The sequence below is a fragment of the Phaenicophaeus curvirostris genome, chromosome 19 (assembly GCF_032191515.1).
Source record: "Phaenicophaeus curvirostris isolate KB17595 chromosome 19, BPBGC_Pcur_1.0, whole genome shotgun sequence".
NCBI classification, from domain to species: Eukaryota; Metazoa; Chordata; class Aves; order Cuculiformes; family Cuculidae; genus Phaenicophaeus; species Phaenicophaeus curvirostris.
The window spans coordinates 11,926,863-11,942,034 of record NC_091410.1 but is presented as its reverse complement, the minus strand read 5'-3'; the positions used below and the strand labels follow the sequence as shown (position 1 = coordinate 11,942,034).

General features: G+C 43.7%; 2 protein-coding genes across 2 annotated transcripts in view; one reads left to right on the top strand and one right to left on the bottom strand.

Moving 5' to 3' along the window:
* RHBDL3 (rhomboid like 3) overlaps positions 1 to 6,307 on the top strand; it is a 48,369-nt gene extending 42,062 nt beyond the window's left edge. The window contains exons 8-9 of the mRNA XM_069872468.1: positions 2,490 to 2,550; positions 3,264 to 6,307. Of these exons, the coding sequence (XP_069728569.1) occupies positions 2,490 to 2,550; positions 3,264 to 3,535 (333 nt within the window). The 3' untranslated portion in view covers positions 3,536 to 6,307. The remainder of the gene's footprint in view (positions 1 to 2,489; positions 2,551 to 3,263) is intronic.
* A 2,538-nt stretch (positions 6,308 to 8,845) lies between these two features.
* C19H17orf75 (chromosome 19 C17orf75 homolog) lies at positions 8,846 to 14,987 on the bottom strand. The gene is made up of 10 exons (XM_069872563.1): positions 14,868 to 14,987; positions 14,679 to 14,741; positions 13,637 to 13,762; positions 13,113 to 13,253; positions 12,872 to 12,929; positions 12,103 to 12,222; positions 11,297 to 11,361; positions 11,042 to 11,178; positions 10,378 to 10,481; positions 8,846 to 10,273 (listed from the first exon to the last, which is right to left on the bottom strand). Exons 1-10 carry the CDS (start codon positions 14,984 to 14,986, stop codon positions 10,064 to 10,066), a joined length of 1,143 nt encoding a protein of 380 aa, XP_069728664.1. The 5' UTR covers position 14,987; the 3' UTR covers positions 8,846 to 10,063.
* Between the last annotated feature and the right edge of the window lie 185 nt (positions 14,988 to 15,172).

The window sequence follows — 15,172 nt, the reverse complement described above, 5'->3', positions numbered from 1 at the left end:
TAGGTGGTGGCAAAGCCCGGCAGATCTGCCCCTCTGGCCCCAACCTGCCTGCTGGGCAGAGCTGGTTCTGCTGACAGAGCTGGTTTTGGTGTGATTAGAATTCACACGCGGTGCTGCAGGGCGGCGTCTGGCCTGAGCCAGCAATGTCAGAGCAGAATAACCATAAAAATGATGGTAATTCGTCCTCCCCCAGAGTCGGAGTGGGATGATAATGTGAGTTGGCTGCAGTAGAGACAGAAGGTCTGTTATCTGGGCGCTGGAAAGCCTGTGTGTGTGTGGTGGTACTTGTGCCAAAGCCTGAAAGAAAACCTTGTATTTAATGCTTGTATCAGCGGTGTCAGCAGGCTCGGGCTGCAGCCCTGAAAGCCGGAGCGGGGCAGCGAGTGGTTTCCTGAGCGGAATAGGTCTCCTTTGCTGCCTTCCAGCTTTTCAGAGCATGAATGAGCTTGGGGCTGTTGCCAAATTGGGGCAGTGGAGTGTCTGGCAGAGAGATGGAGTGGAGGAGAGGAGCTACCGCTACACCTCAAGGTTTCTGCTGGTGAAATACCTCCACGTATACAGTTATTTTCAGTGTGATTTGTGCTCCCTGCCGCTGGGCCAGCAGCAGCAGGAGGGAGGCTCCTCTGTCTGGCAGAGTGGTAGTGCAGACACGGGGTTTCTTCACAGGGAGATTCACAGCATCGTGGGGGCTGCTTAGAGAAAAAGACGTCTCTGCCAGAGGAGTCAGGAGAGTCTCCTGCCTTAGGAGACGGATTTAACACATTGCAAAGTGTCCATCATTTCACAGCTCGCTGGCCTCTTCCAAATCTATTTAACAATTGCTACCTTAGCATCTATGTTTCTTCATTATCAGCTGCCTCTCTCTTGCCTGAAATTACTTTTACTGCCTTTTCCATTCTGGTGGGGTTTTTTTTTTGCTTTCTTTTCCTGTTTTCTCTCTCTCTGCTCATTCAGTATCTAGATGCGATGCTCCCATGTGCTGAGGGAGATGCTGGCCCCTTGCTGGCAAAGCACAGAGTCTTGCACAGGCGCTTTGAGCGTGCTGGGAAGAGGAGGGGCTGTTGCAGCGAGGGTCTCATGAGTCTTCAGTTCCCTTGTGCCTCCTGGTAACCAAAGGAAATGAAAACATTCCTGCTTGTAAAAATATTCTTGGAATTAAATAGATAAAGTAGCCAACAGGGGGAAGCGGTAAAGCACGTCATCCTGAGGAGAGGAGCAAGGGGAGGAATTCAAAACAGCTACATGGAAATGAAAGCTGAAGGAAGCAGCACAGTATTCATCAGCGTGAGTCTAGAACCTTCATGGGTTAAATGTCTCAGTGGAGAGTTATTTATTTTGTAGAGATTGCATTTTTACAGTCACAGAAGTGATTTACAGACTGATCCTGTGTAAAACTCGAATATATGTAATATATTTGTTGCAGAATATTTATTCAGTGAGCTGAAAAGTCACTGGATGCCATTAAAGTTAGACTGGAGAGTTCACAAGCTTTTTTTTTTTTTATTCCTTCAGCTTGATGAATAGGGAATTTGTCACAAGAAACCTGGCTAGCTTGATATCTCATACTGCTTTCAACAGGCAAAATTTAATTTAGTCACTTAATAACATTGTCATGCATTTGAGTAAGTGTGACACAATATCTTCTTTTTTTACTTGGAAGTTTTGAGTAAGTAGGAAAGGAGAAGTGTAAACATTTCTCCCAGGATTTCTGACTATCGTTCAGAGATTTGTATTCCACTATATTGATTAACGATCAAGCCTGAAGATAGAAGAAGCCAAATCAAGGCTTTTTTTATGACACTGATTCCTTGCTGTGCTTTAAGTGAGGTCTTTATTTTGTGGGTGTATGCAGGAGAGGATCCAAGCTGCAGGACTTCAGGGAGCTTGAGGTACAGGTGGTAGCACAGGAAAAGTGCAGCAGGGCTTGAGTGCACCGAGAAGGTGCCTGTCAGGTGACAGTGTTGGTATTCCAAGTGAATCACAGTGAGCTGTGTGATGTTAACCAGGATGATGCTTGTGTTGGATGCCTGGCCCTGCTCAGCATAATTCTATCTGTAGTCTAATAGAAAAGGGGTTTGCAGGGTAGGTAAATTAAAATATTGTCAGAATTTAAGGTGAAACATCATACCAACATGTTAAAACTCAGTCCACCTGAAGAACAGAGAAGGCGATGCCAGCCAAGGACGCCCCACATCAGCTGGATCTCGGGCAAGGGAAGTCAGTAAGACTGCCAGGCAAAAGAGTTGTGGGTTGTGCATAACAGGATGTGTCTATAATATATCCTTTACCTTCATATTCTCTGGGATTGACAGAACTGTGCTTGGTGTGATGAGTGGAGTGTTCTCAGCCAGGTGGCAAAGGCAGTGAAATGGGTTTGTTTTTAGAGGCGTTTGTCCTTGATGCCCTTCCAGTGCAGATGTTAAAGGAAAATCCCTCCAGGTTTGTTGTGTGCAGCATCACTTTGTTTTCCTTTTCTTTTTTTTTCCCAGAACTGGTCAGGGATGAAGTGCCAATTCAAACTGCTGCGCATGGCTGTTGCCTTGATCTGTAGTAAGTATCGTGCAACACTTGGCACACACGCAATCCGGTTTTGTTTGTCCTTATCGTAAGAGTTTGTGCTGGTTCAGTGAGTTTTGACTTTGCAGCAGTTCTGGTGGGAACTTGCAGCTGGACCTTCTGGCAGCAGAACCGCATCACTCTCAAATGCAGATTTTGGCTTCCAACACAAGGTTTGTAAATGAGGATTTGTTGTTAGCCGGCACCTGTAGCTTATGCCATTTGTGAAGATTTGGGACCTAAATGTCTTGCCCTTGAATTCACAAACGAGCAAAGCTTTCGTAATGATAATACTTAGGTTTCCTAGAGCACTTCCTATCTGGGATGGCAGCAGCACACACATTAATGAATTATATTCCAGCCGTGTCCCTAGGGTGGCATGATGAGGGAAACCAGGCCGTGTATTCATCACAGCCAATTGTCTTTGTAGTCTTAACTTTTTTTTTATGGTTCTGGTATAAATTTTGGAAGGTGAATATTCCCCCACCTGTGTCTGCTCCCACAATCCAAACCACTTACAGCTGCTGGGGAGATCCCATGCTCTGCTCCGCAGCTCTCGCTCAGCCGCAGCTTCCCAGCCTCCCTATGCTTGCCACGCAAGGCGGTTTCTCCCACTCCATCTCTTCAGGGATGTAGCACTGCCTGCAAGATGGACTTAAAACGTGATAGTCCTAAACAATTAATTTATTTTTCCTCTTTTGCTCCAGTGAGCTTTGAGTTTGGAAGAGCTGTGTGGCTGCGATTCCACCCCTCTGCTTACCCACCGTGCCCGCACCCCAGCTTCATGGCTCACCTGGGAGGGGTGATGGTCGGAATCACCCTCGGTGTCATCATCCTGAGGAACTATGAGCAGAGACTCCAAGATCAGACTTTATGGTGGATCTTCCTCTCCATTTATGTTATTTTTGTCTTGTTTGCCATCTTCTGGAACATTTTTGCCTACAGCCTGTTGGATCTAAAGCTACCTCCTCCTCCTTGAAAGCACGGGACAGAAAACTCGAGAGCGGAAGTCATCTGTCAGCTGTGTTAAATGAATGAAGATGGAGGATCTATTTTTATATTTAACTTAAGGGAGGATGGTTCTTTTGAACACAAGCGTGTGCTGGAGGAAATTCTTAAAGATCTCGTGGAAGAACAGGCCGATCAGTTTGTTCACAAATCTAGCAGGTACTGTAATACCTGTTGGCCCAGACCCCGTGGTTTCTCCACTGCCAGGGCTCCCATCGGGCAGCTTCTACCTGCGCACTTATCACTTGGTTTGTTAGCACACATCAGGATTTTGTATGAGATATTTGTGTTTTCCAGGTCAGTGCTGGAACTGTGGCCAGTTGTTGAATGAATCTCCTCAAAGTTACTGAACACTGAAGGGGAAAAAGAGCAGACAATTACCGATTAGAGACTCGCGTGGTGCTTACAAGGCAGCTTGGGTGTGGTTTCTTATGGACCTCTGGCTGTTCAGCCATACCAGTGCCACTGTCTAATTACTTGAATGGTTCCTAAGATATTTTAGCCTATGGTGAAACCTGTCTTATGCACCTTTCAAAGGATTCAGCAGAACTTGATCACCCAGAGTGATGGAGACTGGTCTTCAGCTACAGGTCAAATGAAATTGCACTATAAACCTTGGGAACTCTTGGAGTGTTGTGGACACCCAGCCAGAGGGGACTTTTACTGTGCATGTTTCACCTGATTTTAATGATTTTTTTTTTCTCCCCTAGCCTTTTTCTTTGTTGAGGGATGGAGGAGTGCAAGTGTGCCCAACTGTGTGTTTGTCAGCTGACAATCAGGTGCTGTTTTCTTCTCACTTTGTTTCTGGCCACACTGATCTAACACCTGGCCTGCGGTGGGCTCCGAGCAAGGATCTCAACTCTCCCAGCAGATTCTCTACTAGAAAATTGAGACCAGGATCACCTACAGCAGTGCAGGGTGGGAACTACTTAGTCTTTACAGCCATACAGTCCACTTGGGGCCAAATCTGTCCACTGAAGTCGGTGGCATTAAATCAGGTTGTAGCACTGGTTTCCCAGTGAAGGGAAAGGGTGTTACAGTGATCATTGTGAAACAGAAAACTGGTTTTGACGCGACTGCTGAATTTTGAGGATGCCTTTTGCTTAGGCAATGGATGTTCAGGGGCTCCAAGCAACCAGTAGTCGCACTGATGCCTTTTTCTTTAACACTGGTCAACCACAGGTTTTAGCAATCGGTAACTGGTCTGTAGCACAGGCCATAGAGCTGCTGCACAGACCCAGGGACCAGACCAGAGCATCTGTAGCACAAGCAGTGCTTATTGGTACACTTCTCTGTAACGTGCTGATGTTATTTTGCTTCTCACTTTTGAGAGCTGCCAAAATACAGTCCAGGAATGTGGATGCCCTCCTTTCTCTCCCCTTTACCCACCTAGTTTGATTGCCCAGATAAAGCAGCTGCAGGAGTCTCTAGGCTAGCTGCTTTCTTCCTTTTTTTTTTCTATAATATTTCTGTACTGGTGCCCAGGCAGCAGCCACCAGAGCCTTCCACAGTGCATCTCGCAGATGCTGTAGCAGTTTGCTCTGTAGCAAAACGTCTGTGTTGTGGGCTTTATTTTCTCAGCTGTGTAATCAGTGCTGCCAGATGATAGCACAAGCCGGTAGGAGCCTGTCTGTCTAGAGGGGCCACTCACAAGTGCTCATCAGCTGCCCCCTTCTTTGCCTCTTATGGAAAAAACCCTCTGGAAGGGTGAAGTTCTGCTCCCGTAGTACACACTTGTCAAAGTGATGAATTTACTTTTGCCAAGTTCTTAAAACAACATCTCGTGTCACTTTCTCCTCATCATTCCATGAGGAATCTTAGCACTTAGGTGGGATATTGTGATAGGAATGGTTGGACTCGATGATCCGGTGGGTCTCTTCCAACCTGGTTATTCTATGATTCTACTTGCTCCATTAGCAGTAGGAAGGATTTTATCAGTGGCGAAGGGTGGAGAAGTTATTGTTGTCCGAGGTTGCTGGACTAGAAATAAAGCTCAGGGATTCTTTATCCCAAGGCCTTGCTCCTTCTGATGGATTGTACTGTTCCTGTGTTTTAAATCCGATTAGATAGTTTCCATTTGAACTGGGGTATGAAGGATGGAATCTGATACACCTAGAGCTGGTACCAAAGTAACAGTTTTCTGCTGACCTCACAAGACACCTGCTGGTTTGTGCCAATATTTAGTCTCACAGGATCGTGGGTAGGACTTTCACACATACTGCAGTGAGTAAAGAGCTCAATCTCTATCTCTTTGCATAGATTCCAGCTCAGCTCAAATGCTTTGGAAACCCCATCTCCACTGGCTTTACCCAAAGTGGAACTGGAGAACCTGGGTGCAGTTCAACACCAGCAGCCTCTGGAGGCAAACTGGGACCTAGAGAAAAAAACCTCTGGGGTTTCAGCCTCTTTTGAGCATTGCTGCTGTTCCGTTTCTTTTACAGTAGTGACTGCTCTACAGAACTCTGCGATACGGCTCAAAAAGTCCTTTTGCAGGCACTGATGCTGAGAGCTGGCTAGAAAGGAAAACAGTGCATTTTGCAGCTCTGTAAAGAATTACACGTTAAGAGAGAAACCAAGCTTCTTTAAAGGTAAATGTATTTTTAATGTCACCATTAATCATTGGCTTTTAATTGGAAAAAGCTTTCTAATGAGGTATTTCTGAAATGCTGTAGTAGTACAGAAAAATTATGTTTCGGGGTACTTTACAACACAGAGCACAAAATATTCCCTTGGCCTGATTTAAGTAGCAAAACCACCTTCATTTCCAGTGAGTTAAATAGATCCCTTTGTCATTGTCTTCTGACTCCCCCACAGTGTCTGTTTAGTTTGCAAATAAAGCCTGGTTTATGCAGCTTTTCTTTTGCTTACACTGCTAATGCTAACAGCACATCCGTGTGTTAAACACAAAGCACTAAACAATGTAATTTTCTGCCTTAAAATACTGAACAAATTATACTTTCCCGTTAAGGGCTAAGGAAAACAAAATGATATTTGCAAGGTAAGACGCTATGGTATGTTTCCAAATATTTTTGTATTGTGTACATTCTGTATATTTTTGTTGTAATGATATTATTTGAGCGCAGAATCCATTAAATTTTTTTCGGTGGTGGGTTTTTTGGTTTCCTGGGGTTTTTGGTGTGTTTTCTTTTTAATAAAATGGAGCTGGTTTACATCATATGCCAGAGAAAAAAACAACCAAGAAAAACATTTCAGAGAGTTTTGTGTGTTTGTCTACAGTTAACGCGGTATTTAACGAAAGAGCGATTGGGTTTGAGCTCTGCGATGTAATCTTTTAATAATGACATTGATAATTCATTTTTATGTCTCTTTAAAAGTGTCTGTCTTAAAGATAAAGGGGAAGTGAGCTGCTGTTTTATTTCTCTGTGAGGATAACAAGGTTGTAGAACCGTCTCGGGGCTTGTGTTGGAATTCAGGTCTTGTCCCACCATCCAACCCTTGGGTGTTGGTTGACATCCAACCCTTGGGTGTCGTAGGGACCTCGGAGCTGCAGGGAAGCTGCTGACCAACTATGTCAAACTGCTTAAAATTCTTAATTGAGATGGAAAGTTGTTCCCTTTTAACACCTTTTCTCTACTGAAAGTCTTAAAATCTCAGAACCAACACATCTTGGTCTCTAGAATCGATAGGTGAAACAACTTCTCCAGGAAGCTCCAGCAGATTGAGTTATTCTGAGATAACTGAACTAACAACCCTTCCCCCAGTGTGGAAGGGGGAGGCTTATTTTGGAAAATATTTTGTGTTTTTGTTGGGGAACATTGGATTAAAGTGTAAGTTAAAGAAATGAAGCTGTACGTAGCAGCAGTTCCCATCAGATTCGTTAGCGCTGAAGCACTCACTGCTACCGTATCTGGGACTCGGCTCTTGCTGTTCTTTTTCTGTGCTTGACTGAGCTTTTGGGACACTGAAAGTTTTTTATTCATTAGTTGAGGGCTTTCAGCAAGCCAGTAAGGTCGGTTTTGTCTGGTTTTGTCAGTTAATAGGGCAAGTGTTACTGTCTGCTCGCACTAGATGTTTTTCTTGCTGGCTACAATGATTTTAGGAAGGCAAAGTTAAGGACAGGAGTGTTACCAGTTCCAGCCTGTCTGTTGCAGAGAAGGAGCCAAAAGCCTTGGTACTCAGCCTTGATCACACACGCTCATCAAACTCATTATCATTTTACTCCTATAGCTCCCATCATATTCTCTATAGTACACATTGTTCATGCATAGAGAGAGCAAACTAATTGGTTTCTATGCTCTTTCTCTTAGGAGCAATGAGGGGGGAAACCCCAAAAACCCCACCAGACCTCAGTCTTTCAAACAACAAGCGATCTATAGCAGCTGAATTTAAATTTGCATTCTTAGCATACGGCTGGGGGATTTGGGGTTTGGGCCTTCAGGGAGGGTGGGAGGAGATGTTCATTCGTTTGTTTGTTGTTTTGCTTGGGGTTTTTTATTCCAAAGGGGTTTTAAATAAGACCTTTAAAACGACAGTAAAAATCTTCCGTGTTTGCAAATTAAATGCATATCTCAGCATCTTCTGACCTTTAGTGTGCTTCTTCCCAAGCTTTGAATAGCTGATGGCTGGAGGAAGTTGTGTATAATACTCTCTGGGCATTCATGCAGCTAAACCAGCTGGTCCTGCATTATTTATTACACTTTTGTTTAATTTACTTTAGTTTTGTTTTTTAAAATATAATTTATAATGGGAAGATGCCGCTGAAACCTGCAACTTCCTGGACTGCCAGGCTGTATTTCAATATGTGTGTCCTTGTTAACCATCTTGAGTTTAGTAGGTAACTGGCAAAGTCACTGCAAAGCTGGCAGAAGCGAGATGATGTTGAAACAAAGGCTGCAGAAAGCAAGGAGGAAGGAACTTAAAACGGGAGATGCTGTGACTGAAGCTGCCCACGTTTAAGAGTGTAAATTCGGGGGGACAGATACCAAGCAATGCAGTACTGGAGAAAAGCCCCAACAAAGCAAAGTTGTACAGTTAAGAGTAAAAATATGTGGATTTTGAAGAGCGATTTATGATAATAAGATTTTTGTTTTGTTTGCTAGGTATATTTAAATAAGCATAGGACAGGATAACAAATAATTCCAGTTACGAGGGCCCTCAGGAAGTCTCTGGTCCAACCTCCTGCTCACAACAAGGTCAACAAAGTTTTCTTTCCAGCTACTTTTATTTTCACATGACGTGTTACCTCTGTCACTCACAGACTCCTGCACGTTACACTGGCAGCTCCTTGGTGTTGTGTAAATAAGGGGTTTTAAACAGGAGACAAGGACAACACTGGCTTGTGATTTAACACGGACACAGTATGAAGGATTTGAATGTGGTTTATTGTAAACTCTATTATAGGTTCAACACAGCAGTGTTATAGGAAAGCAGTCAACTTCCATCACCACAGTAGACAGCACTGGCAGAGGAAAAAAACTCAACAGCACTGGTAAGACTTACAGTTAAGAGTTTTCAGAAGAGTTGTCTGAAGGCCCCTTAGGCCCTTTGACACCTCTGATGCAAAGGATTTTTGCTTACGTCAGGTTTGCAGAAACAGTCCTCATCTATGTGGCCGCTCGTAAGCCTCCTGAGGTTTGATTCCAACCACAGCCAAAGATTTTCTTCAAGTGTGCTGCTCTCTAAAGGTCCTGTGATGCACTAAGAACTCATTGCTGAGATACAGTAATGAAATGTTCTCAAGTCTGAAGAAGTTTCTATGAATTTAAAGTTAATATTTAATCTGTAAAATTTTCAGGTTTAATTCACCACAACTCAAAAGCCATGATTACCGACAGTTATGCAAAAAGGGTCCTAAGAACACACAAAGGTGTTGATCACAACACAAACTAATGAAGAATAGGATTCATCAAACAGCCTGGCTATTTAACGTATGTGTGCATACACATAAGCGGATTCCTAGAACTGTTTGGTCATAAGGCTGTTCTGTTTCACACTCATTAACAAGTTTTTTTATCTGCCAATTTGAAAGCAGAATGCAGAAACTGGCTACTTGTTACTGATGTTCTCTTGTATGAACACATGATCAATTCATTTACTATGCTTTATCCAGATGTTTGTGCTTATTTATTAAAACAAAAGTAACCAGATCTTATGATTAAAAATGATCATTTAAAAAATATTTAAAATGTTTAAGACACTGAAATGCTTGCCAGGTAAGGGATTTGGGTTTTTTATCACGTAATGACTGTAAAACCCAAATGTCCCAGTTTCCTCAGAAAACAAGCAAGTCATTTGGGGAATCAGGTAAGCCCTGAAAACTATGTAGGAGTTTGTATGATCTGATTTTTCACATTAAAAACAGCTCACACTGCTTTCCTTAAAAAAAGAGAAAAGGCAAATAAAACTACACCCTAGCTTTGACTTAGGTAATACTTTTAAGTATAAAATAAAAATCCTGCAATAGAGAATCTAAGCTGCACAGAAAGAATTAATGATTTATACAATGCCCTCTAATGAGTACAGAATAATTAAGATAATTTTAAGCCACTGATGTTTCTCTCATGAATTCCTCGAGGACAGTCACTACGTTTCTGGCTTCTGGCATTTCTGCATGTTCTACTTTAACGATCTTCAGAAGGACGTCTCCGCTGCCACAGTTCTTCAGAAACATGTAACACTTGAACAAGGCATAGTGGTTCATTTCAGCCTGGCGGATAAACCTCTTCAGGTTGTTTATGTCTTGTATAGCCTGGGAAAAGAGGAACAGAGCATTTTATTACCTTTTGATGCAAACAGCATCTGCTCCCTCAGTAATCCCGATGTCTTCTCCGAGTCTTGAACATGAATAAGTACCTTCAATTTAAAGTTTTCCAAGATTTGCCTGAAGAGAAACGGATTTCCACCTTCAGTGCCATTCACAAAAGCCTGCATCCAGTCCTCGCAGAATCTGTTGTTTCCTGTTAGGTGTTCAGGAACACAGAGAAGAGAGGAGAAAAAGTAAGTGACCTCAATATAAACATACAGCTCCATTCACCTGGTCTAATCATTCTCACATAACAACCAATAATAGTAAGCTTGGGCCAGGAAATAAATCTTAAGAGAACCAATACGCGTGGAGAAGAAAAACAAGCGTAACTACAGCAGTTACAAGAATTTCTGTTCTGGTTGTTCAATCCCTTTTTAAAATATTTGTCAAAATATACAACAGAGGGGAAAAAAAAAGGTTTGCAGCATCCCTGAAGTGTACAAGTCAGAGTTACGTGCTCTGCAGATTAAATGCCTTGTGGATTTTATTGTCAACCATTTTCAAACCAGAGCTCCAGTATACCTGGTAAAACAAACTGCTCTGCTCCCTCACAGGAAACCAGATGTTGTGGTTTCCAGGTGGAATCCAAGCTTTCTGGGCATGAACTTACAAGCTTCTGAATATCTCCAATGACCTCTAATGTCCACAACTCTCAGCAGCTACAGGAGAAAAGCAGGTAACGTGAATAAATATTTGCAGCTGTAATCTCACCTGCATTACGCAGCTGAGGCTGAGGTCCACTGCAGTCTACAATCATTGTCTTGTGCTGTTCCTCAGTCATGGCAATGCACAAGGAGGTCATCGTGCCTTCCTGAACTAGTCCTTGGAGGCTGGCAGCTGCCAGAAACCTAACACAAAACCCTCACGTAAACTGCTTGATTCTTTACAATTCCAGAACAGCAAGAACAGAGGGTGGCACCCCCAAGAGCCTTACTCGCAGCTTCCTTGGTGTCAACGTATCTTTACCTGCTAATGTCTTTTTCTGTTCTTTCATCTGCATTTTTCACTTCCACAGGAGTGTAACTCAAAGCCTTAAAGCGAGCAAAGAAAGAACAAAAAGGAAAAAAGCTAAATGCAACTTTGATATTACTTCTGTCGCTACATTGCAGTTACCAGCAATAAATACATAACGTGTTACTTGAAAAATCGTTCTTTTCACAGAGAAAGAGTAGAAGCTAAGGGAATATAATCAAGATCATAGTTCCTGCAGCTGGTTTTGTATTCCGAAGAAATACAGCTGTTGTACTCTTGGCTATTCCATCCAAAGCTTTCTTAAATGCAGGGACTACAGCTACGATTAATTTCTTTTTCTTTCCAGTGAATTACATGAGGCACACAGGCAATATAAAAATCTCTTCTGGTTCAGAGGAATTATAGCAGCAAAGGCTTTTTCGTGCTGTTTCTAATTTCAACTTGGACACTACTATGTAATTGAAAATGTGTTAACTATGAAAACTCATAGAAGAAATTGCTATGTGCTTCCTTAGTAATAAAGCAGGGGAAAAGTACTTGTGCTGAACTCGGAAGAAAAAAGTTGTTCATCATTTACTCCTGGGTGGGAAAGCAAATGCAAGAAATGTTTTCATAGAATCATTAAGGTTGGGAAAGACCTCCAAGATGATCACATCCAACCACCAGCCCGACACTACTGTGCCTACTAAACCATGGCCCAGAGTGCCAAAACACGGTCTTTTTTAAACACGTTTAACGTGTTGGAGCCATTACACTTCCTTCTGAACCTGTTTTAGTTGTCCAGATTGAAATATGCTTACAGCGTGTAACAAAGAGGCGAGTTTCTCCTGGAAGAGCTGTACCACTCTCTGAATCGGGCACACGGCATTCTCAAACCAGCTTCTCAGGTAGGGGTTAACAGAGTTCTCCAAGGATTTTTGCTGTAACAAATTGAAACATTACAACTTAAACTACAAGTTAGATTTCTACACAAATAGAAGCTTATTGATTATCTCTTCAACCCAAGTTAGCTGGATGTCAGAGCCTTCTTAATTTCAAACCATTATAGACTAAAATAATGAGTTGAATATTTAAAATCATGATTATGTGGAATATCAGCAAAGAACATCAGCTTCACATTTTAAGAAGTAAACAGAAATGTAATATTATGGTATATACAAAGACCATGCAACAGATGTGATGAGACAGACTTAAAATGCATAGTTTTTGTGACAAGACAGACACTAGAAATCCTTCCTTAACATTTAGAAGTGCTGAGAATCCAGGCAGACATTAGTAAGTTTCTTACACGCTACTACTTTTTATTTGTCACTCCTCTCTTAATCTAACTAACCTTTAAGAGATTTATGAGTGGGGCAAAAAAGTTTGTGCTCCCCGTTCTCCCTTTTGACTTGTGTGGTTGGTAGCACTTCAGACATTCACTGTCACTGCAGTGAATCAAGGATCTCTCGCAGTGTTTCATAAAGGTACTTAAAACACTTACTTTGTCTCTACAGACTAAATATTCCAGATTATTTTAGTAGTTAATTTTCACCACTTAAAAAAAAAAAACCAGAAGTTAGGCCTTACCTCCAAATCAAGGTTTATCTTCAGACCTTGAATGTATTTGTCCAGCTCAAGTCTGAAAGTATCTTCTTAAGGAAAATAAGATGCAACAGTTAAGACCTGCATTTTTCCCTTAGAGCAACCAGCTGCTACAGACGTTTTCAGTTACAGGACAGGCTGATTTCAAGTAGGAAACAAACAAAATTAGAACATAATTTTTACCTCACTTCCCTCTCCACACAGATAAAGTTACAGGTAAGGATATAGCTCCAGACCTTTCTCTGAGCCACCTAAGAAACAAACCACATATTCTGGAGCACTGATGTCTGATTCCAGTGTTGCCATTTCTAGAAGATTTTCATGTTGGAAACGACAGTAATAACAACCAACTTTACATTCAGGTATGCTGTGAAGGAAAAAAAAGAATTATTTTGTTACAGATACAATAAATAAGTGCAGAATTTTCACCCTGTAGCACTGGTGGCTCCTATGGTAACACAGAGAGCTCTTTGACCCTCTCCTTCCTCCTTTGTGGTGCCATCAGAGTAGTTTAAAAGAAAACAGTCATAAACTCATGTAGTATCTTTTAAGCATTCAAACAGTAAACTATTTCCTATAATAATTTTCTCAAAGCAACCTAGAAAAAGGGAAAGTTGATTGTGTAAAGCTGTTAGCAATAGACTGAGAACATGGAATTGAGACTAAACCTAAGTGCAGCAGCACAAGGCGAGATGTACAATGCTGCCAGTGTTTCTTACAGTTCATCACTCACTAATTTGTAAAATTTACCTCAGCTCCACTGACACCACGTTCCCCATTCTGTCAAACAGGGCTCCTTTACTAAGGCGCTTCGCGATAAAACTGCGCAACTCAGTCTCTGCTTCAGGTGGTAAGTTAGTGTCCAGCAAGGTGAGGCTTTAAAAAAAGAAGAAATCATTAGCAAAAAAGCAAATGTTACTGTTTTGTTCCTCTGAACAAGCATAGAACTCCCTGCTTCTGGAAGGGGGACCACTGCGATCTCTCTCTGGCTTACGGCTCACTTGCTCTGTGACTACTGGCCCATCAAAAACCCATTTGTGGTTTGCTCACTAGACTATAAGCCTGGAGTTACGGTGTCAGCTGATGCTGAACTCCTCACTGCCTCACTTCATTCCTGTTTCCCTCACTGAACTAGAGCAACAACTCCACTGCAGAGCTCATGAAAAGACATGATGTCTGTTTAAAACTGTTTAATAGATTTTGATTACCTGTCATCTACGTGAAGACTTAAGTTAATACAGAAACGTCAAGTAACTAATACTTGACAACAGCAAAGAGAGATGATATTTTATGTTTAATACATCACCTCCCCTCTGAGGCCAGGCTGAGAGAGTTGGGGTTGTTCAGCCTGGAGAAGAGAAAGCTCAGGGGACACCTTAGAGCATCTCCTAGTGCTGAAAGGGGCTACAAGAAAGCTGGGGAGGGAGTTTTGATGAGGGAGTGCAGGGATGGGACAAGGGGGAACTGTTTTCAGATGACAGAGGGGAGACTGAGACGAGATCTTAGGGAGAATGTTTTCCTGTGAGGGTGGTGGCCCCATCCCTGGAGGCGTTCAAGGGCAGGTTGGATGGGGCTTGGAGCCCCTGACCCAGTGGGAGGTGTCCAGGCTTGGAACTGGATGGCTTTAAGGCCCCTTCCAACCTAAACCTGTGTACGATTTCAGCTCTGGAGCTGAAGCTGCTCCACAAGGAGCACCCAGGGGGTTTCAGGAGAAGGGATTTCAGCCTCCCGGCTCCCCTCACCCCACACAGCCGGGGCTGGCAGCGGGTGTTCGGCTTGGAACCGGCGTTACCTGAAGTCCTCGCTGGAAGGAGCCTCCGCCGCGCCGCCATCGCCGCCCGCTCCCCGCGGGGACCTGCGGAACGACCGCCGGGCTCGGGCCGACCCTCCACACAGGGGAAAGGCCCGTCCGAGCGGGAGGAAGCGAATCGCGGGGGGAAAAGGGCGAGGGCGAAGGGCCCCGGAGCGGCGGGAGCCTCACCTGCCGCCGCGGTAGCCGTAGAGGCTGTGGTAGGAGCTGCCGTGGCGCTCCGCCCGCCGCTCCTCGCCGCCCTCCTCGCCGCTCTCCCGCTCCTCGCCGTCCGGCAGCGCCGCCAGCATCGCGCCGTCACGTGATCGCAGGAGGGGGCGTGGCCACGGGGGGCGCGGTTTGTGTGCTTGAGGAGGTCTTTGGGGTGAGGGCGTGGTTACAGAGGGGGCGTGGTTTGGCGAGCAGGCGTGGCTTAAAGAGGGCGTGGTCACGGGGGAGTTGTGTATAGGATGGATACGGTCCTCGATGGGGGCGTG

What these genes read in the sequence shown, in the direction of transcription:
- C19H17orf75 (XM_069872563.1), bottom strand. Translation starts at nt 14,986, where the DNA reads ATGCTGGCGGCGCTGCCGGACGGCGAGGAGCGGGAGAGCGGCGAGGAG. An exon ending in TACGGCTACCGCGGCGGCAG is followed by an intron (nt 14,742 to 14,867) that starts GTGAGGCTCCCG and finishes GTCGTTCCGCAG; the next exon opens with GTCCCCGCGGGGAGCGGGCG. An exon ending in TGGAAAACTTTAAATTGAAG is followed by an intron (nt 10,274 to 10,377) that starts GTACTTATTCAT and finishes CTCTTTTCCCAG; the next exon opens with GCTATACAAGACATAAACAA.